Source organism: Grampus griseus (genome assembly GCF_964374135.1).
Source record: "Grampus griseus genome assembly, chromosome: 3".
NCBI classification, from domain to species: Eukaryota; Metazoa; Chordata; class Mammalia; order Artiodactyla; family Delphinidae; genus Grampus; species Grampus griseus.
Genome location: NC_139019.1, coordinates 111,608,774 through 111,633,022, shown reverse-complemented (window position 1 = coordinate 111,633,022; position 24,249 = coordinate 111,608,774). Strand labels below are relative to the sequence as shown.

Sequence of the window (24,249 nt, the reverse complement as noted above, 5' to 3'; positions counted from 1 at the left end):
TCTGATACCAAGAAGTCATGGACAGAAGTGTTTGGACTTATATCCCTGGTGGCTGGCATTGTGATGATCCTTGCTATCCTCCATGTAGTTGCAGTCCCCTTCTGGCATTGGTTCCTGGTACATGGTATTCTCGACAGACATGTTTGGCTTGGGGTGGTTTAGCTGGTCTTGGACCACTTCCTTCCCCCCATCTGCTTCCCTGTCCCTCAACACCAGTGCTTCTGGCTGACCCTCCACACTTGCACCTCCCCTCCAGGGAGCAGCCCTGCTCCACATTTCCCTCCAGGGGAAGCTCTGTAGCTTATCTGAGCTAAGTGTCAGAAGCAAAGCCATGGATCTGTTGGTCATCCTGGGAGCCTTTCCTCACCCTCCAGACTGGAATAGGACCCCGTTACATATCAAACAATATGAAAATTCCTGTATCCTTGATAGGATAACGCCCACTTTGGAATCTGCCCCCAAGGAAATAAGACTATATACACAACCGTAAATCCAGCAAAAGAGCACAGGTTAGATAAGTAATGCTGAATCTATTCAAAGGCCTATTATGTAGCCACGGTTAGGAAAACTATTACCAACAGTGAAATATTTATTATTTGTTAAGCAAAAGAAGAAAAACGCTATATCATGACTACAAGTATGGGAAACACACATAAGAGAAAGACCGGAGTGATAGGCATACGATGGTTGCCTGAGCCATGGCAGAGAGGCAGGACTGGGTACCAACCCACATAGAGGCTCTGGAGTCAGAATGCTTAGGTTTGAAGCTGGGTTCCACCACTGGAAGCTGTATAACCAAGAGCAAGTTATTTAGGGCCTCATTTACTCATTTTAGAGTGGTGTCAATCTCAGAGGGCTATTGTACAGATAAATGAAACGGTGTATGTCAAGCACCTCAAACAGTAGCTGGCACACGCAGTAATATTCAAATGTTGGTTATTATTATAAGAGATGGAATAACTAGAGGTCTCTTTTCAAATCCCAGCTTCATCAATGTACTGTGTATGTAACCTAGGTAACTTATTTAACCTCAATATGCCCGTTTGCTCATTTGTAAAATGGAAGTAATAATGGTACTGTTCTGAGCTATGGTCCCCTCCTGCCAGTGACTACCCCAGCCAGAGCTGTCCACAGCATGACACATAACATTGACACATAACATTGTAAACTCTCAACCAATGTTACACTCAGAAGGAGACTCATCTAAGGTTCTATTTTCATAGAATTTAGGACGCCTTATGAACTATTCTATCTAAAGCTCTGGAAATGATCAGTATAAAAGTAGTTTATCATTATGTAGTCAGCTGTCATATCTGAATTTAAGGGATCTTTTAGAAACAGCTTTTCAAAAAGTTTATGTAAATGACATGTTATCTCTACACGTATCCTAAACTAGACTAGAATCAACTTGTGGGCAACAACAGTACTTTATATTTCTTTTGACTCTCACTAAACCTAGCACAATTCCAAGAACATTTTAAGGTTTAATTAGTGCATGCTGATTAATATCTGCCTTACCCAGAAACAACTTCTTAAACCACTTCAGATGCTTTCAGTGAAATCAGAGATCATGAACACCAAGGTATTTGACTTTATTTTCCCATTGGTTGCTACTTGAAAGGGCACACTTATCGATCCTAATTATTCTTCCCATAAAAGAACACTTTCCTGCTTACTGACTCTGGGAGAGAAATGGCAAATGAACAGAAAACCAACTTTCTCAGACATATACAAGAAATCAAGAGTTTTCTAAAACTATAACCTGAAAGTCCTATTTCTGCCTCTATATAGTAAGCATACTGTCATTCTACTCACTATTCCACCAAAATACATCTTCACATGTCAAACTGGATTACTCCCTTAAGTACTGGGTAATGTTCAAGTAGTAAAAACAAGAATTTTTACTGAATGTTATGGACTATTTTTGCATTTGCTTATTACAATACTAGTTAGAAACACCAGTTTATAATTTTTTACACATTCAACAGTTCAACAAACACATGATTCTTTCAATCTGACTGAAGTTGTAAGTCAGCGCTTCGCTGGAGAAAATGTATGAAATTGCAGCGTTAATTTCTGAAATGAAGGATTGAAATTCTTCTTTCCAATTCTCCTTTGAGTCTATCACTACTCCGCATGTTCCTGCTCTTGTCCTGGAATTAGCCATCGAATACTCTCAGTTCGAACGGTAGCATACATAATAAAACTAATTAAAAAGAATAAGGAAAATACAAGCAACCAGTCTACATTTTTTATCAAAGTGCTGGGAAGAGGACCTATTTGGTCAGCTTGAGTTACCACCACGTTTTTCTTGGCTTCTATACCTGAAAGAGAAATCAGTTGTTTCAAATGAGATAGAAAACATACCCGCTACAGAATTTTCTTAAGTATTCTGCATGGTATGCAAAATGATATGCAGTCTTAAAATAAACACCACAGCTAGTATATCTGGGATGGGTTTCACTTGCCTGTCAGTGTAATCTGTAACTTGCCCTTCTCCCCACCACATCAAAGGAGCAGGAATCCATTCAGCTGTTCAAAGCTAAAACACCAGAATTTCAATGAACTCACCAGAAAGGTCTTAGTCAGTGCACTGTGTGAGTTGTCTTTTGTTCTCTTTCAAGACCAATGTTCAACAACTAGTAAAGCTATTCTCAGGAGTCTACAGAATGTTTTCACAGGGTAAGTAATGCTAAATTCAAAATGTTTTTAAATAATTTACTGAAAGAATTGTTAGGGGACTTCCCTGGCAGTCCAGTGATTAAGACTCCACACTTCCACTGCAGGGTGTGGGTTCATTCCCTGGTCGGGGAACTAAGATCCTGCATGCCATGTGGCACGGCCAAAAAAAAAAAAAAAAGTTAAGCTGAGCTCATTTAAAAAAAAAAGAAGAATTGTTAGAACAACTCACCACCACTGGGATCAGTGATTACCAAAGATGCTGTGACTCCTAGATTTCATTTGGTTCTAAGTTTTCTGGGAGCACTGAGCAAAATGGCTCCCCCTGTCCATATCAATCTAAATGACAACCAGGGGACCAGGACAAGACTTGGAATAACTAACTACCTGGTAAGAAGCCTTTTACTCCTATGAGGTAACTCAGTTCTTTGTTCTTCTGTGTTAGATATAAGTCATTACATGCAGCTAAGAGTATATGGAAGGTATGTTATAATTTTTATTTACTTCCAGTGAATATATTTCAGGAAGAAGAGGGGTGCTCATAACTGAGGCATTAGAGCTTTTGAGGAATGAATTTTCCAACAAAGGAAATTTCATCAATGTACAGTGCTCAAATTTTTACAGGATAAAAATAAGGCCCTATGTTTTGGCAAATATTAAGGAATTAAAATAGCATCTACAAATGAATTAATAAATAGAACTCTATACAGCAACAAACATGAATAAAACACAACCATACACAACAATGCAGATGAATCCCATAAACATAATGGTCAGTGAAATCAGCCAGGCGTGGAAGGATCCACACTGTACGTCTCCATTAATATAAAAGTCAAAAACAAGGAACACTGGGGTTTCCCTGGTGGCGCAGTGGTTGAGAGTCCGCCTGCCAATGCAGGGGACACGGGTTCGTGCCCCGGTCCGGGAAGAACCCACATGCCGCGGAGCGGCTGGGCCCGTGAGCCGTGGCCGCTGAGCCTGCACATCCGGAGCCTGTGCTCCGCAATGGGAGAGGCCACAACAGTGAGAGGCCCGTGTATCGCAAAATAAAACAAAAACAAGAACAAGGAACAGTACACTATGGTGTTAGGAGTGAAGACGGTGGTTATCCTTGGGGAGGACAGGAGTGAGAGTGCTAAAAGGGGACTGGTGATGTTCTCTTTCTGCGTACTGGTTACTCGGTGTTCACTCTGTGAAAATTCGGTGCCACGTACACTAGTGATTGATGCATATTTTTGTGTAAATATTATACTTAAATGAATAATGTATGTAAAACAGTATCTAGAGGTATATAGTATGTAAATTTTATCTCAATAAAGCTGTTATATTTTTTAAAGGTATCTATAATCATATTAGTATTACCTATTCATGTTAAGCTTGCCACTGACCAGGAGACATTTAACAGGATCTTAACATTTCATTAGAAGAGAAGTTTTATATCCTAAAGCCAATCTTGAATCCTTCACTTAAGGATAATACTGTAGCAGACCCGAACCCACAGAAGGCACATTCCTCCAGCAATAAAATGTCTTCTTCTACAGTGTTCTACATACCTGTCTGATTAAAAATGAAGATTTTCAGCGTTTCCAATGTTCGGTCTGTATGATTAAATCTAGCCATTGGTTTAGCCCCTTGAAATAACAAGATGTTAGGAACAGCTACAGTGCCAAACCTCGTAGAAAGGCTACAAGAGAGAGAAGTCAGTCAGAAAACCTGAATTAACAGTGGGCTTCCTCACACAATTACCATATCAGAATGGATGGAAATAAATGAGGAAGGCTCAGTTTCCTGTGACCTATGGAGGCTCCTGATACTGAAACAACAGGTTTGTAGTTGCTCCTGACAGCTTTCCTCGTGGGTCATGGTTGGGGGCATTCGTGTTCTGTTCTCTGAGTTGCTTTCTGTTACAACATGGAGCTGCCCATGACACAATTATTCCACTAGTTCTGTTTTTAACAGCCAAAACAGATCAGACCAGAAAATTCTAATTTATGAACGAAGCACACTATGTCTATTTACCTAACAGAAGAAATTTCAGACTCTGCAGAATGCCCATCTCCAACCCTCATAAAAGATTCAACTTAAGCATTTAGGTTAGTGAGTCGGTGCAAAGGAATCTACAACCTAACAAACACACCAGGAAGTTCACAATTAAGGCAGGACAATTCAGAAGTAATAGGACCTGAGCAGTATTGTTTCACTTTTACAGAATACAGAGTAGTGGTATAAGCTCCAGAGTCAAAATGCTCAGGGTTCAAGCCTCAGTTCTGCCACTGAACCAGCTGTGTGACCTTTGGGCAGATTATTTAACCTTTTTAAGCCTCAGTTACCCCCAGAAGTAAAATGGTAACATTGTATGATCAGGATTTTTTCTTCTGTAAACATGCTGTAACATAATAAATATTAACATATGAGGCAAACACATGTCCCACGCCATACAGTAAGAGCGAGTATCCTCTATTCTCCATAATTGAGGCACCATACCAGGCACTGAGAAGGATGCATGGTGATGAAGAAGGAACAGAGGAGATGATAAAAGCCTGCAGGGATTGGGGGGCAGCATGGGGATTAGTATCAGACCCATAACCAAACAGCACTAAGCAGGTGCTTGGAGCCAGCCCTGCTGGACTGGGGGCAATGGAGAGCCCAGTCAAAGCTGGACAATGACCTTGAATGTCCTTCCAATCAGTCTGTAACCTTGAGCCTGGCCACTGAGATCTCTCCCTGAAGGCTTTGTGGGAATTTGTTGGGCAATTTCTTTATTCATAAACAATTTCAGGTAAACACTGGCAGTTCCATTACCCACCCTGAAAATCAGTGCCTCATTTTCACCACCAACTTGACTATCTTCCAGACTTTCCAAATTTATTCACACACAACCTCCTTGTGACCTGCTAATAAGCAGCATCTGACTTAGAGGAGGAGGGGAGTACACAGTTTATAACCCCAGGCACAGTCACAGGGGAAATATACAACATCTGCACAAAGTTCTTTGTAACTTACCTTACTGAACATTCAGAAAAGACAAAACCCCACTGAACAATATGAAAGAACATAAATTTAGCAAGGGTAAATGTATTTCAAAGGCCTAAAATAATTCGTCAAATTTATTGAATGTCTCCTAAGAACACGCATGCAAGAATACATGTGAGCATGAAGAAAGAAAAGGAAGGAGGGAAAGAAGGAAAGAAAAAACTAAAAAGGAAAGAAAGAAATCCTTAGTAGACATAAAACGGGTGCCCAGAGTTAGGCTGCCAGGGTGGGAACCTAAGCTGCAGATGAAAGTCACAAAGGAACACCCTACTTAGGATGCTAATTTTGCTAATTCAGTCTGGCCCGGACCCTAAAACGTCCTCTGCCCCCACCCCTGCCATCAGGCAGAGCCATCACTGAATTCCACCACGCAGAGAACAGTCTTTCTTTCTCAAGGGGCCTCCAGAAAGTCTCCCTTGGGAATGTGACAGTCCTCACTAGTCACACTTGTTTCTCCCTCCCTCAGTTCCATTTCAAAGCTCAAGCTCAAACCTACCTCCTCTGCTCCTAACTTAACTGATTACGACCTCCAAGTAACTGCAACCATCATCCAACAAGATGAGGCAGAAACCCCACCAAGGGAAGATACTAAGGGAAGATACCTGCTGTGCTGAGATGCATCCAGTGCCAAAAAGTGAAGAGCTGGAAACGCCCGGGGCAGAGAGTTAAAATGAGGGGCCAAACTGGCAGAAAACCGGCACCAAGGGGTGTAAAACAGGACTAGAGTGCAGTCACTACCGTTTGGGTTGAGAAAATCCATAAGGTCCTGTGGCAAAAGAAACAAAGTGTTAAAGTCAGCAGTACAGGATGTACACTTTTTCTGGAAGGATACACAAAAAACAGGAACCACTGCTGCCGTCAAGGGAGAGGAGGTAGGGGCAGGGACGGGAGGGAGACAGTAGTGCAGCTCCCGAAGAACCTTCTGGATTGGAACCATAGGGATCCATGGGTCAGTAGAAAAGTACTATCAAATGACATGTTATAAACTTTCCTCCAAGGTTTCTTTTTTTCTTTTAATTGAAGTATATAGTTGATTTACAATGTTGTGTTAATTTCTTTTCCATTATGGTTTATCAGAGGATATTAAATACAGTTTCCTGTGCTATACAGCAGGACATTGTTGTTTATCCACTCTCTATGTGATAGTTTGTGTCTACTATTCACAAACTCCCAGTCTATCCCTTCCCCACCCCCTTCTTCCTTGGCAACCACAAGTCTGTCCTCTATGTCTAAGAGTCTGTTTCTGTTTCCTGGATAGGTTCATTTGTGTCGTATTTGAGATTCAACACATAAGTGATATCATATGCTATTTGTCTTTCTCTTTCTGACTTACTTCACTTAGTATAATCATCTCTAGGTCCATCTATATTGCTGCAAATGGCATTATTGCATTATTTTTTATGGCTGAGTAATATTCTATTGTATATGTGTACCACATCTTCTTTATCCATTCCTCTGTCAGTGGACATTTAGGCTGTTGCCATGTCTTGGCTATTGTAAATAGTGGTGCTATGAAATAGGGGTGTTCTTTTTTTTTTTTTTTTTTTTGGCTGCACTGTGCGGCATGCAGGATCTTAGTTCCCCGACCATGAATTGAACCTGTGCCCGCTGCAGTGGAAGCGTGGAGTCTTAACCACCGGACTTCCAGGGAAGTCCCAGCATGTTTTTTGTTTGTTTGTTTGTTTTTTACATCTTTATTGGAGTATAATTGCTTTACAATGGTGAGTTAGTTTCTGCTTTATAACAAAGTGAATCAGTTATACATATACATATGTTCCCATATCGCTTCCCTCTTGTGTCTCCCTCCCTCCCACCCTCCCTATCCCACCCCTCCAGGCGGTCACAGAGCACCAAGCTGATCTCCCTGCTTCCCACTAGCTATCTACCTTACGTTTGGTAGTGTATATATGTTCATGCCTCTCTCTCGCTTTGTCACAGCTTACCCTTCCCCCTCCCCATATTCTCAAGTCCATTCTCTAGTAGGTCTGTGTCTTTATTCCTGTCTTACCCCTAGGTTCTTCATGAGATTTTTTTTCTTAAATTCCATATATATGTGTTAGCATACGGTATTTGTCTTTCTCTTTCTGACTTACTTCACTCTGTACGACAGACTCTAGGTCCATCCACCTCATTACAAATAACTCAATTTCGTTTCTTTTAATCGCTGAGTAATATTCCCTTGTATACATGTGCCACATCTTCTTTATCCATTCATCCGATGATGGACACTTAGGTTGTTTCCATCTCCGGGCTATTGTAAATAGAGCTGCAATGAACACTTTGGTACATGACTCTTTTTGAATTATGGTTTTCTCAGGGTATATGCCGAGTAGTGGGATTGCTGGGTCATATGGTAGTTCTATTTTTAGGTTTTTGAGGAACGTCCATACTGTCTCCATAGTGGCTGCACCAATTTACATTCCCACCAAGAGTGTAGGAGGGGTCCTCCTCTAAGCTTTCTTAATATTACTATAGAGCAATTTTAATATTTTTCATAATTCATCAATTCATATACTAAGTACTCACAGGGTACAGGCCACGGTCCCAACTTTGGAATTCTGCATCTCATACAATCTAACCACATTATTAAAGCACTGTGGTCTCAGGCCCAAACTATCATCTCAGCAGCTCCAAGTCTGTACTAAGCAGTCAGATCCATGTGTTTGACCAAAGGTTAGTTCAGTTTGAGGGTGCACCATCCCTGCCACCACCAAAACTCAGACTGCTCAAACTGCTTGCTCCTGGTCATGTGTGTGACGCCCATTAAAAGGCCACAGAGCTGAGGCACAGCATTCACCAGGCACCGAGGGGAGGGTGAAAGGCCAGTGCTGACAACTGCCTCGGAGGGGAGCTCAACATACCATATGTACCCTCATTTGAAATAAGCAATCACACCTCTCAGAGCTAGGATTCTTCTCTTACATAAGCAGCCTGAATTCATTCTGCTCTCTGGCTTTAACAATCTTACAGAAAATGTCAGTCAGTATCCCAGTATTCTCTTTAGAATCACCATTTAGCCAACTAGATGGAAAAGCATGGCTGGGCTGGACAAATTGGTCAGCTCTCAGTCCAGAGTAAACACTAGATTCACACTCTTTGGAGGAAAAAAAACTTTTCATCAATGTAACATACTTGACGGAGGTATAGAACCAAGATGGTGGAGTACAAGGATGTGATCTCACTCCCTCTTGTGAGAACACCAGAATCACAACTAACTGCTGAACAATCATCGACAGGAAGACATTGGAACTCACCAAAAAAGATACCCCACATCCAAAGACAAAGGAGAAGCCACAATGAGACGGTAGGAGGGGTGCCAATCACAGTAAAATCAAATCCCATAACTGCTGGGTGGGTGACGCACAAACTGCAGAACACTTATACCACAGAAGTCCACCCACTGGAGTGAAGGTTCTGAGCCCCACGTCAGGCTTCCCAACCTGGGGGTCCAGCAGTGGGAGGAGGAATTCCTAGAGAATCAGGCTTTGATGGCTAGTGGGATTTGATTGCAGGACTTCGACAGGACTGGGGGAAACAGAGACTCCACTCTTGGAGGGCACACACAAAGTAGTGTGTGCATCGGGACCCAGGGGAAGGAGCAGTGACCCCAGGGGAGACTGAACCAGACCTACCTGCTAGTGCTGGAGGGTCTTGGGCAGAGGCGGGGGGTGGCTGTGGCTCACCATGGGGACAAGGACACTGGCAGCAGAAGTTCTGGAAAGTACTCCTTGGCGTGAGCCTTCCCAGAATCCGCCATTAGCCCCACCAAAGAGCAGGGTAGGCTCCAGTGTTGGGTCACCTCAGACCAAACAACCAACAGGGAGGGAACCAAGCCCCAGCATAAGCAGACAAGCAGATTAAAGTTTTACTGAGCTCTGCCCACAAGAGCAACACCCAGCTCTACCCACCACCAGGCCCTCCCATCAGGAAAGTTGCTCAAGCCTCTTAGACAGCCTCATCCACCAGAGGGCAGACAGCAGAAGCAAGAAGAACTACAACCCTGCAGCCTGTGGAACAAAAACCACATTCACAGAAAGATAGACAACATGAAAAGGAGAGGGATATGTACCAGATGAAGGAACAAGATAAAACCCCAGAAAAACAACTAAGTGAAGTGGAGATAGGCAACCTTCCAGAAAAAGAATTCAGAATAATGATAGTGAAGGAGATCCAGGACCTTGAAAAAAAGAATGGAAGCAAAGATCGAGAAGATGCAAGAAATGTTTAACAAAGACCTAGAAGAATTAGAGAACAAACAAACAGAGATGAACAATACAATAACTGAAATGAAAACTACACTAGAAGGAATCAATAGCAGAATAACTGAGACAGAAGAACGGATAAGTGACCTGGAAGACAGAATGGTGGAATTCACTGCTGTGGAACAGAATAAAGAAAAAAGAATGAAAAGAAATGAAGACGGCCTAAGAGACCTCTGGGACATCATTAAATGCAACAACATTCGCATTATACGGGTCCTAGAAGGAGAAGAGAGAGAGAAAGGACCCAAGAAAATATTTGAAGAGATTATAGTCGAAAACTTCCCTAACACAGGAAAGGAAATAGCCACCCAAGTCCAGGAAGCGCAGAGAGTCCCACACAGGATAAACCCAAGGAGAAACATGCTGAGACACATAGTAATCAAATTGGCAAAAATTAAAGACAAAGAAAAATTATTGAAAGCAGCAAGGGAAAAACGACAAATAACATACAAAGGAACTCGCATAAGGTTAACAGCTGATTTCTCAGCAGAAACTCTACAAGCCAGAAGGGAGTGGCATGATATACTTAAAGTGATGAAAGGGAAGAACCTACAGCCAAGATTACTCTACCCAGCAAGGATCTCATTCAGACTGATGGAGAAATCAAAAGCTTTACAGACAAGCAAAAGCTAAGAGAATTCAGCACCACCAATCCAGCTCTACAACAAATGCTAAAGGAACTTCTCTAAGTGGGAAACACAAGAGAAGAAAAGGACCTACAAAAACAAACCCAAGGGCTTCCCTGGTGGCGCAGTGGTTGAGAGTCCGCCTGCCGATGCAGGGGACACGGGTTCGTGCCCCGGTCTGGGAAGATCCCACATGCCGCAGAGCAGCTGGGCCCGTGAGCCATGGCCGCTGAGCCTGCGCGTCCGGAGCCTGTGCTCCGCAACGGGAGAGGCCACAACAGTGAGAGGCCCGCGTACAGAAAAAAGAAAAAAAAAAAAAAAGGAACTAGAGAAAGAAGAACAAACAAAACCCAAAGTTAGCAAAAGGAAAGAAATCATAAAGATCAGAGCAAAAATAAATGAAATAGAAACAAACAAAACAATAGCAAAATCAATAAAACTAAAAGCTGGTTCCTTGAGAAGATAAATAAAATTGATAAACCATTAGCCAGACTCATCAAGAAAAAGAGGGAGAGGACTCAAATCAATAAAATTAGAAATGAAAAGGGAGAAGTTACAACAGACACCACAGAAATACAAAGCATCCTAAGAGACTACTACAAGCAACTCTATGCCAATAAAATGGACAACCTGGAAGAAATGGACAAATTCTTAGAAAGGTATAACCCTCCAAGACTGAACCAGGAAGAAATAGAAAATATGAACAGACCAATCACAAGTAATGAAATTGAAACTGATTAAAAATCTTTCAATAAACAAAAGTCCAGGACTTCACAGGTGAATTTTATCAAACATTTAGAGAACAGCTAACACCCATCCTTCTCAAACTCTTCCAAAAAACTGCAGAGGAAGAAACACTCCCAAACTCATTCTATGAGGCCACCATCACCCTGACACCAAAACCAGATAAAGATACTACAAAAAAAGAAAATTACAGACCAATATCACTGATGAACATAGATGCAAAAATCCTCAACAAAATACTAGCAAACAGAATCCAACAACACATTGAAAGGATCACACAGCATGATCAAGTGGGATTTATCCCAGGGATGCAAGGTTTCTTCAATATACACAAATCAATCAATGTGATACACCATATTAACAAACTGAAGGAGAAAAACCATATGATCATCTCAATAGATGCAGAAGAAGCTTTCGACAAAATTCAACACCCATTTATGATAAAAACTCTCCAGAAAATGAGTATAGAGGGAACCTACCTCAACATCATAAAGGCCATATACGACAAACCCACAGCAAACATCATTCTCAGTGGTGAAAAACTGAAAGCATTTCCTCTAAGATTAGGAAAAGAGAAGGATGTCCTATCTCACCACTATTATTCAACATAGTTTTGGAAGTCCTAGCCACAGCAATCAGAGAAGAAAAAGAAGTAAAAGGAATACAAATTGGAAAAGAAGAAGTAAAACTGTCACTGTTTGCAGATGACATGATACTATACATAGAGAATCCTAAAGATGCCACCAGAAAACTACTAGGGCTAATCGGTGAATCTGGTAAAGTTGCAGGATACAAAATTAATGCACAGAAGTCTCTTGCATTCCTATACACTAATGATGAAAAATCTTAAGGAGAAATTAAGGAAACACTCCCATTTACCACTGCAACAAATAGAATAAAATACCTAGGAATAAACCTACCTAGGGAGACAAAAGACCTGTATGCAGAAAACTGTAAGACACTGATGAAAGAAATTAATGATACCAACAGATGACGAGATATACCATGTTCTTGGATTGGAAGAATCAATATTGTGAAAATGACTATACTACCCAAAGCAATCTACAGATTCAATGCAATCCCTATCAAATTACCAATGGCATTTTTTATGGAACTAGAACAAAAAATCTTAAAATCTGTATGGAGACACAAAAGACCCTGAATAGCCAAAGCAGCCTTGAGGGGAAAAAACCGAGCTGGAGGAATCAGACTCCCTGACTTCAGACTATACTACAAAGCTACAGTAATCAAGACAATATGGTACTGGCACAAAAAGAGAAATAAAGATCAATGGAATAAGATAGAAAGCACAGAGATAAACCCATACACCTATGGTCAACTAATCTATGACAAAGGAGGCAAGGATATACAATGGAGAAAGACGGTCTCTTCAATAAGTGGTGCTGGGAAAACTGGACAGTTACATGTAAAAGAATGAAATTAGAACACTCCCTAACACCATACACAAAAATAAACTCAAAATGGATTAGAGACCTAAATGTAAGACCGGACACTATAAAACTCTTACAGGAAAACATAGGAAGAACACTCTTTGACATAAATCACAGCAAGGTCTTTTTTGATCCACCTCCTAGAGTAATGGAAATAAAAACAAAAATAAACAAATGGGACCTAATGAAACTTCAAAGCTTTTGCACAGCAAAGGAAACCATAAACAAGATGAAAAGACAACCCTCAGAATGGGGGAAAATATTTGCAAATGAATCAACATTCAAAGGATTAATCTCCAAAATATATAAACAGCTCATGCAGCTCAATATTAAAAAAACAAACAACCAAATCCAAAAATGGGCAGAAGGGGGCTTCCCTGGTGGCGCAGTGGTTGAGAGTCCGCCTGCCAATGCAGGGGACGCAGGTTCGTGCCCCGGTCCAGGAAGATCCCACGTGCCATGGAGCGGCTGGGCCCGTGAGCCATGGCCGCTGAGCCTGCGCATCCGGAGCCTGTGCTCCGCAACGGAAGAGGCCACAGCAGTGAGAGGCCCGCTTACCGCAAAAACAAACAAACAAACAAACAAACAAAAATGGGCAGAAGACCTAAATAGACATTTCTCCAAAGAAGACATACAGATGGCCAAGAAGCACATGAAAAGCTGCTCAACATCACTAATTATTAGAGAAATGCAAATCAAAACTACAGTGAGGTATCACCTCACACCAGTTAGAATGGGCATCATCAGAAAATCTACAAACAACAAATGCTGGAGAGGGTGTGGAGAAAGGGGAACCTTCTTGCACTGTTGGTGGGAATGTAAATTGATACAGCCACTATGGAGAACAGTATGGAGGTTCCTTAAAAAAACTAAAAATAGAATTACCATATGATCCAGCAATCCCACTACTGGACATATACCCAGAGAAAATCATAATTCAAAAAGACTCATGCACTCCAATGTTCATTGCAGCACTATTTACAACAGCCAGGTCATGGAAGCAACCTAAATGCCCATCAACAGACGAACGGATAAAGAAGATGTGGTACATAAATACAATGGAATATTACTCAGCCATAAAAAGGAATGAAATTGGGTCATTTGTTGAGATGTGGATTGGGATTGACATGTATACACTGATGTGTATAAAACTGATGACTAATAAGAAGATGCTGTATTAAAAAAAATTAGAAAAAATAAACAAACAAAAAACATACTTTGCAACCTAAGTGTCCATCGACAGATGAATGGATAAATAAGATGTGGCACATATATACAATGCAATATTACTCAGCCATAAAAAGAAACGAAATTGAGTTATTTGTAGTGAGGTGGATGGACATAGAATCTGTCATACAGAGTGAAGTAAGTCAGAAAGAGAAAAACAAATATCATATGCTAACTCATATATATGGAATCTAAAAAAAAAAATGGTTCTGAAGAACCTAGGGGCAGGACAGGAATAAAGACACAGACGTAGAGAATGGACTTGAGGACACGGGAGGGGGAAGGGTAAGCTGGGACGAAGTGAGAACAGCACTGACATATATACACTACCAAATGTAAAATAGATAGCTAGTGGGAAGCAGCCGCATAGCACAGGGAGATCAGCTCGGTGCTTTGTGACCACCTAGAGGGGTAGGATAGGGAGGGTGGGAGGGATACGCAAGAGGGAGGGGATATTAGGATATATATATATGTATAGCTGATTCACTTTGTTATACAGCAGAAACTCACACAACATTGTAAAGCAATTATACTCCAGTAAAGATGTTAAAAAAAAATATATATATATATATATATATATGTATAAAACATACTTCTCAGGGACATGACTAGTCTAAACAATGCTAAATTACAATTTTAGTAATTCAGATCTTTTATTTTTATGCCTCCATAACAAATACCTGATTTAGAAGAAGAAGAATGCTATGATTCTGATACCAAGCACCTATCTGTCCACTGGGATTTTTATCATGAGACTTGGTGGTGAGATTAACCCAAGGCTGACTAGGTTTAGGCCTCCTAAAAAGCATATTCGACACTAGTTATATCTCCTCCTTTTCCTACAAACATCACAGAAAGCCAGATGAATTTTCACTGATGCAGCCATTAAATGCTATCCCACTTACAATATGATAAAGATTATGACTCCTCATTTGAAAGTTGATACAGTATCAAATCGTAAAATGAAATGTGCGGAAAAGGAGAAAAGCACTAAATACTTTTGTCTTACCTGTGACATATTTAAAATTTTCAGAGTGAAATTTTCTAATCCCGTCACATTTCTCTCCTCGCAGTTCACCTTCGGGGATTTCAGACTTTCGGTGGTGTTGGCATCCTCTGTCGGCGGGGGGTCAGATTCCACCACTTCGGGCTCTGCGTAGTACTCCTCTTCTCTCTCCGGGAAGCTGGCTCCAGCGCTGTCCAGAGAGAAGAGGCTCTCCCGGGGGTTGCACCTCGAGTCCTCCTCCCCTCCAGCCCTGCAGGTGCCACTGCTGGGCTCTGGGCTCAGTTTGTCCTCGGCTTCCCCAGGAATCACAGACAACATTACCATGTGTTCACCATCAGCGTCCAGCCCCAGCACTGCCTCGGCCTCTTCAGCAGCCAGGTCCTGGCCCACTGGGTCACGGGAAGGCACCTCCTCACTCATGTACCCAGCCCCCACCTGGAATGGGTAAGCAGGCTGCTCCTCTGACCATAAGTGACCTCTTTTCTCTGCAACTAAAACATGCCACTATGTTCACAGTCACATCTAACTTCAAAATAAATGAATCCCAAAGAATTACAGTTCTCAAATATGAAATTTTCCCCTCCAGGGTAAAAAGTTACCTTCCCATTAAACTGTCACAGAGCCACCCATCATTCTCCAGGTCATGAAGAAGATCACAAGGAGATACTAGATTAATGAATGCCAGGAAGTGGACAAACACATAGCTTCATGCAAAACCTGCTGCTTGCCATGCGGATTACAAGCAAAAACATTCCACTGCAGACATCCAATTAGGAAAATATAATACAAACACTTTAACAATTTAGTTTCTTTGATGAGACTATCCAAGAAAATGATGATGGCTTTATGGAATATTCTACCATGGCAAAGCATCTTTGCACCCATTATAACAGCTCTGTGAGATGGGCAGCACAAGGGTTATCATCCTGACTTAATAGATGAGGTACAGAGAGGTTCAGTGTAATGCCCAATGGCACACAGCCAGTAAGCAGCAGAGCCACGTCTAAGAGCGAAGTCTACTGACTGCTACTCCAGAGCGGGCCTTACCCTCCCCACATGATACCTCGGAGGGCTGCTGGGCAACACTGCCCGAAGAATGCTACTAGAGCCAGCTCCTTCCCGGGGTGGCCTCTACAGCTGGCCTCTGCTCTCCTGCCTGCTGCCCTTGGGCTACTGCCCTCAGGAGTGCTAAAGGTGCACCAAGCAGAGCAGGGGCAGCAGCAGGGAGAAGAGGAGGAGGGTTTTCCTCTCACTTTGGAGCCACTAGATGCGGCTTGGGCCAAAGGTTCCGGTAAGGGGAGAGTCCTGGGCAGTCTCATACATCCATCCAGCAAGCTCCACTCACCTCTGTACAATGACTCCTGCCCTCCACCTCTCATGACCTCAACGACAGCCGCCAGACTCCGGGCCAGGCACTGACCAGGGGAAACGAATGGGCCCAGCTGCACTCAGACAAGCCCACCATATGGCTGGGGAGCCACCAGCTGTATAATGAGCTCTGCATGCAAACAGTGTGTCTAGCAGAGTGTGAATGACCAACTGGCTTCAAAGCCGGGGAGGGAGCTGGGAACTTCCTAAGGTATGCACGTTTGTATAACGTCTCAAAGAATATCTCCACAGATGTTTGCAGATTCATTCAGCAATTCAAAAACACTCTCTGGGAATTTGCTTCAGGCTAAGTGGAATAACAGGAACCAGATTTATTCTCCCTCCTGAAACAACCCAAAAATCAGCCAAATATGTGAAACAACAGTTTCAGGAGACTAGCAATGAGACAACGAAGGACAGTGGACAGGAAGCAGATGAGAAGAGCCCTACAAACGCTCTAGCTTACTGCCTGAGAGAGTTCCTGCCCTGTCTCAGGGAGGGCCCAGCTGACTTCTCCAGTTGAGATGGAACTGAGGGTCCAGAAAGACCAAGAAGCTAGAGTTTGCAGGACAGAATACTGGAGATGGGAGAGCTGCAGAAAGAGGACTCTGGAGATCTGTGGAGGGGGCCCCGCCTTGAGTATACTGGTCAGCATATGCCTGTAAGTGAACTACCCCAAGCCAGGGAAAGAACCACTCAAAGGGATTAGAGGTAACAGTACCCAACAGCCACAGAAAGCTGGGAATAGTACCTGTCCCCACCCACTAGCCTGGGAAACCTCCTAAGTCACAGGGTACTGGGGAGAGTACGCGAAAGGGACTTGCCTCAGCAGTGGGGCCCAATTAACCCTAAAGTAAATACAGCTCTGCTTCCATCTAGCAATCCTTAAAAGTGAGAATCACACTGTGTTCAAGTAACTTAACTGTATCCCAGAACAAAGCTCGAGAATATTTACAGGAATACTAAAATATCTAGCACTCGACCAGGGAAAATTTACTTCTGGCATCCAATCGAAGATTACCAGGCATGCAAAGAAGCAGGGAAATTCCCCTCATTATCCATAATGAGAATAAGCAACCAAACCTGACCCAGAACTTGCACAGATTTCAGAATTATTAGATGAGGCTGTCAAAACAGCAATAACTGCATCACATATGTTTAAAAAGTTAACTGGATATAGAGAACATAAGATATAAAAAAAGACCCAAATCAAAATGCAAATCAAAACCACAATGAGATATCACCTCACACATATTAGAATGGCTATTATCAAAAAGACAAGAAATGACAAATGTTGGTATGCATGCAGACAAAGGGGAACCCTTGTGCACTATCAGTGAAAATGTAAATTGGTGCAGCCACTAAGGAAAACAGTACGGAAGTTCCTCAAAGAATAAAAAATAGAACTACCATATGATCCAGCAATTCCACTTCTGGGCATTTATCCAAAGAAAATGAAAACACTCACTTGAAAAGGTACATGCACCCCCATGTTCACTGCAGCATTATTTACATAAGCCAAGACATGGAAGCAATTGATGGATGCATAGATAAAGAAAATGTGAGATATATATACATATATTTGTATATGTATACGTGTGTATATATATGTATATATATATATATAAAGTATTATTCATCCATTTAAAAACAGGAAATCTTGCCATTTACGACAACATGGACAGACCTTGAGGGCATTATGCTAAGTGAAATAAATCAGAGAAAGACAAATACTGTAATATCTCACTTAAATGTGGAATCTAAAAACAAACAAACAGGGCTTCCCTGGTGGCGCAGTGGTTGAGAGTCCGCCTGTCGATGCAGGGGACACGGGTTCGTGCCCCGGTCTGGGAACATCCCACATGCCGCGGAGCGGCTAGGCCCGTGAGCCATGGCCGCTGAGCCTGCGCGTCCGGAGCCTGTGCTCCGCAACGGGAGAGGCCACAACAGTGAGAGGCCCGCGTACCGCAAAAAACAACAACAACAAAAAACTCCACAAGCTCATACAGAAAACAGTTTGGTGGTTGACAGAGGTGGTGGGTAGGGGGTGGGCAAAATGGGTGAAGATGGTCAAAAAGTACAAACTTCCAGTTATAAAATAAGTAAGTCATGGGGATATAATGCACAGCATGGTAACTATAGTTAATTATACTGTATTGTATATCTGAAAGTTGCTAAGAGGGTAGTAAACCTTAAAAGGTCTCATCCAAAGAAAAAAATTTTATAACTGTGTGTGATGATGGATTTTAACCAGACTTATTGTGGTGATCATTTTACTATATATATATATATATATATATATATCAGATGATTATGTTATACAACTGAAACTACTATAATGTTATATCAATTATATCTCAATAATAATTTTTTAAAAGACCCAAATTATACTTCTAGCAATGAAAATTACAAGGTCAGAGATGAAAACTGCACTGGATGGGATTCATAGTAGATTAGACATTACAGAAGAAAAGAGTAGTTAACTTAAGGCATAGCAATAGAACCCATACAAAATGAAACACACAATGAAAAAACGAATCCCCCCCCCCCCAAATTAAGAGTGACAGTGAGCTGTGGGACAATTTCAAGTGGTCTTATGTACAGATAATTGGAGTACCCAAAAGAGAGAAGTAAATGGGGGAAAACACAAAAAGTAATTGAAGAAACAATCACTGAAAACTTTACAAACCTGATGAAAACTATAAATCCATAGATCCAAGAAGCTCAACAAACTACACCAAGATACATCATAATCAAACTGATCAAAACCAGTGACAAAGAAAAAAATCTTAAAAGCAGAAGGAGAAAAAAGACATGCTATGTATAGAGGAACAAAGATAAGGATGACAGCAGATTTCTCATTGGAAACAATGCAAGCAAGAAGAACAGCATCTTTAAGGGACTGAAAGGAAAAAAACTATAAACCTAGAATTCTATACCCAGCAAAAATATCTTTCAAAATCAAAGGCAAAATAAATACGTTTTCAGACATACAAAAGCTGAAACAGTTCATAACCAGCAGACCTACATGACAAGAATCTGAAATGAACTTCTTCAGGCAATAGAAAAAGATACCAGGTGGAAATGTGGATCCACACAAAAGAATGAAGAGCACCAGAAATGGTAACTACGTAAATAAATATATACAATTCTTTCTGAAAGTCTAGCTCTGAAGGGGAAAAGAAAGACCCGGTAGTTGTTATGGGCAGGCAGGGGGCTAAGGGAAATTTTTGTTTTGGTTTTTAGGACACAGGAGAAATTTAAGGATATATAAAGCTCATGGGAAAGTGAGTAAGCAGGGAGAGGTGACAATACAGGTTAGAGAGGGCAGAGTACAGGGCTTGAGAAGCAAGATAGGTCCTTGACAGAAGAGGGTCAAGCACTTCTTTGCCTATGACCTAGAAAAGGGGCTGGGTGCCTGGGCAAGGAGCTCTGTCAATGGGGTGCAGATGGCAGTCCTTCTGTAGCCTTTGGTTGATAAACATGTACTACTTGTATAATCATAAGTAAAAACAAACAAACATATTTACTAGATCGTCCTCAAGACAGAGCAGAAAATGAAGCCAGAGAGGCTAAAAGTCTGGAGAAGAACAAAGGGTGCCAGATTTGGGAACCAACTCCACTCCCAAATGCACCAGCTCTGCAGAGATCTTCTCTCTCTGAACCTAATCAACATTCTAGGTCCTCTAAAGTAAATGGAGAATGCCAATATCCTAAAAGAATCTCAAGAGAAAAAAATCAGGGCACAAAATAGAATCTGGTTCTTCTGATCACCTTTATGTAAAACTGGATAGATGTCCCTTACAGAAAATCAAAAGGAAGTCTGAGTGATGCAGAGAGCTAGAATTTTGAGTCAGGAGTGTTGTTTTTCCCTCCTGTGAAGATATTTAAGTAGAGAGGACAAGTTAGGAAAAAAACAAAAATTCTCACACCCTCAGGTACCATTTTTTTCATTTAAGCATTGGGAAGAAAGGAAACATTGAATTATTCCACTCCAAGAAATGACCTACCGTGTGATAGCCATTGAACCCTCCCATGGTAATGCGCCTTTTAAAAAAGATTGCTTCTCAATGTCAATCATCTGATTATAGTTTGAGCCATGCATAAAGTGGAAATGACTGCACTATTGGCAGCAAGGAATATGTTTGGAGAACAGGGGCGAGGGCACCACTCCAACTCTGCCAAGGAGCCCTAGCCTGGGTCAGCTCCTTCATACCCTTTCAGTTGTTCTCAAAAGACTCTCTACCAGCCACAGGTTTTTTTTCATAATGGCTTCTGTGTCAGGGGAGCCAACTGGGGAGGACCAAAAACAGCTGGGGGTTAGAGGGGCAGCAACCCGTACTTTCCATAGGAAATTTTCAGTGTGTGCATCTAACAAATGGAGAAAATATCACTGAAATGCAGACATTCATAGGGCTACCATGCAGATTAAATGAGAAAAGACGTATATGGTCCCTGGCACATGGTAAGCACTCCATAAATGGCTACAGTGATGGTGATGATGATGATGATGATAATGGTTATGACTGATGCTTACAATTCAAAGAGATGGACGGGAGCCACAACTAGGTCCTATTAATTCCTCTGCTAAATACACTCTGGATCCATCCACTTCTCCCAACCCACTCACACCCCTCAGCCCAGGCCACAGTCATCTCTCACTTGGACAACTGCTGCAACCACCAAAATGGTCTTCCTGGTTGGCCCTCTACCCCCTCTCCAAACCCTTCTCCTCACAGCATCCAAGTGAAACTGAAAGTCAAAGGCAAATGTGATCATGTCACTCCCCTGCTCAAACCCTTTCAATGGCTTCCCCCTACGCTGTGAATGAATCCATGCTCTGTAGCATGACTACCAGGCCCCAGGTGATAAGGCCTCTGTCCATACTCCCAACAGGTGCCACTAGACATTTCTGGTCCCTGATCACTCACACCCTCCTCCCCCTACCTCAGAACTGTCCCGAGGGCTGTTTCTCTGCCAAGAGCCCTCCCTCCACTCCCTCTCTTCTTCTGGCTAATCTGACACATCCTTCAGATCTCACCCTAAACTTCACCTCTGTAAGGTGAACTTCACCCTCCTAGACCCTCATACCAGAAGGGTCTCCCATTACAGCATTCCATAATGCCCTGGGGCTCTCCTTGAAGCATTTTCCACTCTTGTGGAAAATTTACTTAATTATTTGTGGTCATTTAATGCCTGCCTTCCCCATCAGACAGGAGGGTGGGCGTATTTCTCTACTTGCTCTCCACTGCACCCAGAGTGCCTAACAGAGCATATGGCATATGACAGGTGCTCAGTCAGAATCTGCTAGTTGACTGTCTAGTGAAGACAGGTGTGGGGTGTTGAAGTCCAGGGTTGGCACCCGTTCCTTGACACCTGGACAGCACTGCCACCTCCACTTGCTAATTTGCCAGTGGTATCCTCTGCAGAAAAAAAGTGTTGGATTTTCAGCCACCCCCAAAAGGAACCAGCTGGTGAAGCTTCCTCAGTCCTCACCTCATTCATGGCCTGGCCATGATGACCAGTGATCCACCCCATGGCTGGTGTTACCCTCAGGTCTGTATGACGTGACCCTCCCTGCCAGGTAGGCTCACACTGACTGCCGAATCAGCCAGTGTTCTGCCAGGAAACAGCACGTGCAACTTGGACAATTGGAGGAGAACTTAATAAAGGTACCTCCAACATGTGAGCTGGGTGTAGAGAAACCAAAAGCAATGGTAAGGAATCCCAGGGTCAATAACAGCAGAGGGGGAGCCAGTTACCACTCATAGACCTTAAGAGTCCAGAGGCAGAAGCCTTGAAACAGAGAGTACAACCTTCTATAAGCCCTAACTTTCAGTGGAGGGACACAGCCAACCTGCGATATCCCCAAGGGAGGGAGCTGAGAGAATCAATAACCTGACCTCACTCTCCCTTCATGCCAACACAACAGAAGCCAGAAGACAGAAGAGCCAGTTGTTTATTCCATATAGGACAGCTACTCAGGGCACAGAGCAGGGTGGAGAAGGCTGAAGAATGATCTGAGAGACAAACAGAAGATATCCAGCACATGCTGTCCCCTCTCTGAGGCTGGTGGTTAAGTGTAGTGACAGAGAAGTGTGGTACAGAGCTTTGACTGTGAGGTCAGGCAGACAGAGGCTTGAATTGTAGCATCTCAACTTCTCTGTTGGACCTTGGTAAAAGACTTAGGGGATGCTGAGTCTCAGTTTACTCATCTATCAAATGGGGACAATAACAACATACATTTCATAAGCATTTAAAGACTAAATAAGATGATGCTCAAAAAGCACTAAGCACACTGCCTGGCAGATAATGAGTGTTTTCATTACTTTTCATTACTCAGCAAGCCGGCTGCCCTGCCTCTTTCCAGGACACGGCAGGGAAAGGAAAGATCTGTGTATTCCTGTTAAGTTTTGAATGACAAGAAAGGCCAAAGGGTCTGGACTTTAATAGGGCTCTGCGGAGTAGGGCGAAGAAACAATGGGAATAAGGCCTCCACTCCTGGGCCCAGCCATGCCTCCAGGTGGCTGCCTTCCCCACGGAGGGACCCTGAGAGCATGCTCTGGCAAGCAGCAAGTTACCCTGGGATCTGCTGTGTTTTCCTCATCTGTCCTTCACAGGCACCTGAGCAAGAGTTACCTTCTTACGAAAGTGGTCCAGCAGGGTGCAAAGTAAAGCGTGGGCTTTGCAGTCAGAGATACAGGCTCTGCCAATTACCAGAATCGCAAACGTAGGCAGATTACTTAGCCTCTCTGAGCTCAGCATCTTCATCTGTAAAACACGGATACTCACGGAATCTATCTCATAGGATCGGTGGGAGGGCTAAATAAGATAATGATAGCACTATGCACAGTTCCTGGCTCCTAATAAGAGCACCATAGATGTCGGCTATTCGTTATGATGATTATCATTAATAATGAAGTGCTCAGCACATGAGGGTACGCCTCAGTAAGCGCTAATACACGGTTCCTCCCGACTGAGTCACCTGCTCAGGGGCCTGAACATGGCCCGGGCATCCCGCCCCGCCGGCCCCTACCCCGGACCGCGAGCGGAGACCACCGGGGGAAGGAGGTCGGGATAACCCGGGGAGACGCGCTCTAGGGGGCGCCAGGAAGAGGCGAGGCGCGCAGCGCGGGCCTTCGCGCAGGTAAAAGAGCGTCGCCCGGGTAGACAGTCACCTCGCCGGTCATTACACGCACGGCCGCCCGCGCCGCCGCCCACGGCCCCAGCCCGCACTCACCCTCCTGGCTGCGGGCGGAAGGCCCCAGCACCCACAGCAGTACCTGCCACCAGCCAAGGAGCCGCATGGTGCGCGGCGGGCAGCGGCCGCACCACCCAGGCCGAAGGGCAACTGGCACACAGCGACGCGAGTCGCGCTCCTTGCCGGAGGAAGGCTTGAGGAGGAGAACTCGGGAGCGCGGGCGCGGCTCCGCGCCGCCATCTTGACAGCTGGCAGCTGCCGCGGGCGCCATCTTGAAGCCGGGCGGCCGCCTCCCGTCTCTGGCCTGTGCCATGGGACTCGGGGCTGTTTGGGAGCCAAGCACCCGCCATCTCAGGTCGTTTCGAAGTTTCCTGACCCTCAGGTCCTGGGCGGGGTTCCGGCAGAGGCCCGTTGCCCTCTTTCTTCACCCGGCAATCGGGGCCGGGCAGCCGGCAGCAAGCCCTGCGCCCGCCCAGCGCTTCGTTCCCGGGCCAGAAAGGCCCGGAAGCGTCCTCCTGGAGTGCCCCATCCAGGGTCAGATCCCTTTCCTCATCCATATTATCCTTCCCAGGTTGCCAGATAAAACACAGGATGCCCAGTTAAATTTGAATTTCACATAAACAACGAATAATTTTTACTATAAGAGACCGAC

General features: G+C 43.4%; 1 protein-coding gene across 3 annotated transcripts; it reads right to left on the bottom strand.

Annotated features, from left to right (window-relative positions):
• Positions 1-23,868, bottom strand: TXNDC15 (thioredoxin domain containing 15; the record flags this gene model as incomplete). 3 transcript variants are annotated; one of them, XM_082652485.1, is made up of 5 exons in its annotated part: positions 1-2,324; positions 4,233-4,363; positions 6,315-6,478; positions 15,032-15,519; positions 23,637-23,868. In XM_082652485.1, 5 exons carry the CDS (start codon positions 23,866-23,868, stop codon positions 2,128-2,130), a joined length of 1,212 nt encoding a protein of 403 aa, XP_082508611.1. In that variant the 3' UTR covers positions 1-2,127. The 3 variants fall into 3 exon arrangements, with proteins under 3 accessions (XP_082508611.1, XP_082508613.1, XP_082508612.1); XM_082652487.1 differs by having other exon boundaries at positions 15,032-15,463; positions 23,680-23,868; XM_082652486.1 differs by having other exon boundaries at positions 15,032-15,463; positions 23,637-23,837.
• Positions 23,869-24,249: the final 381 nt, after the last annotated feature.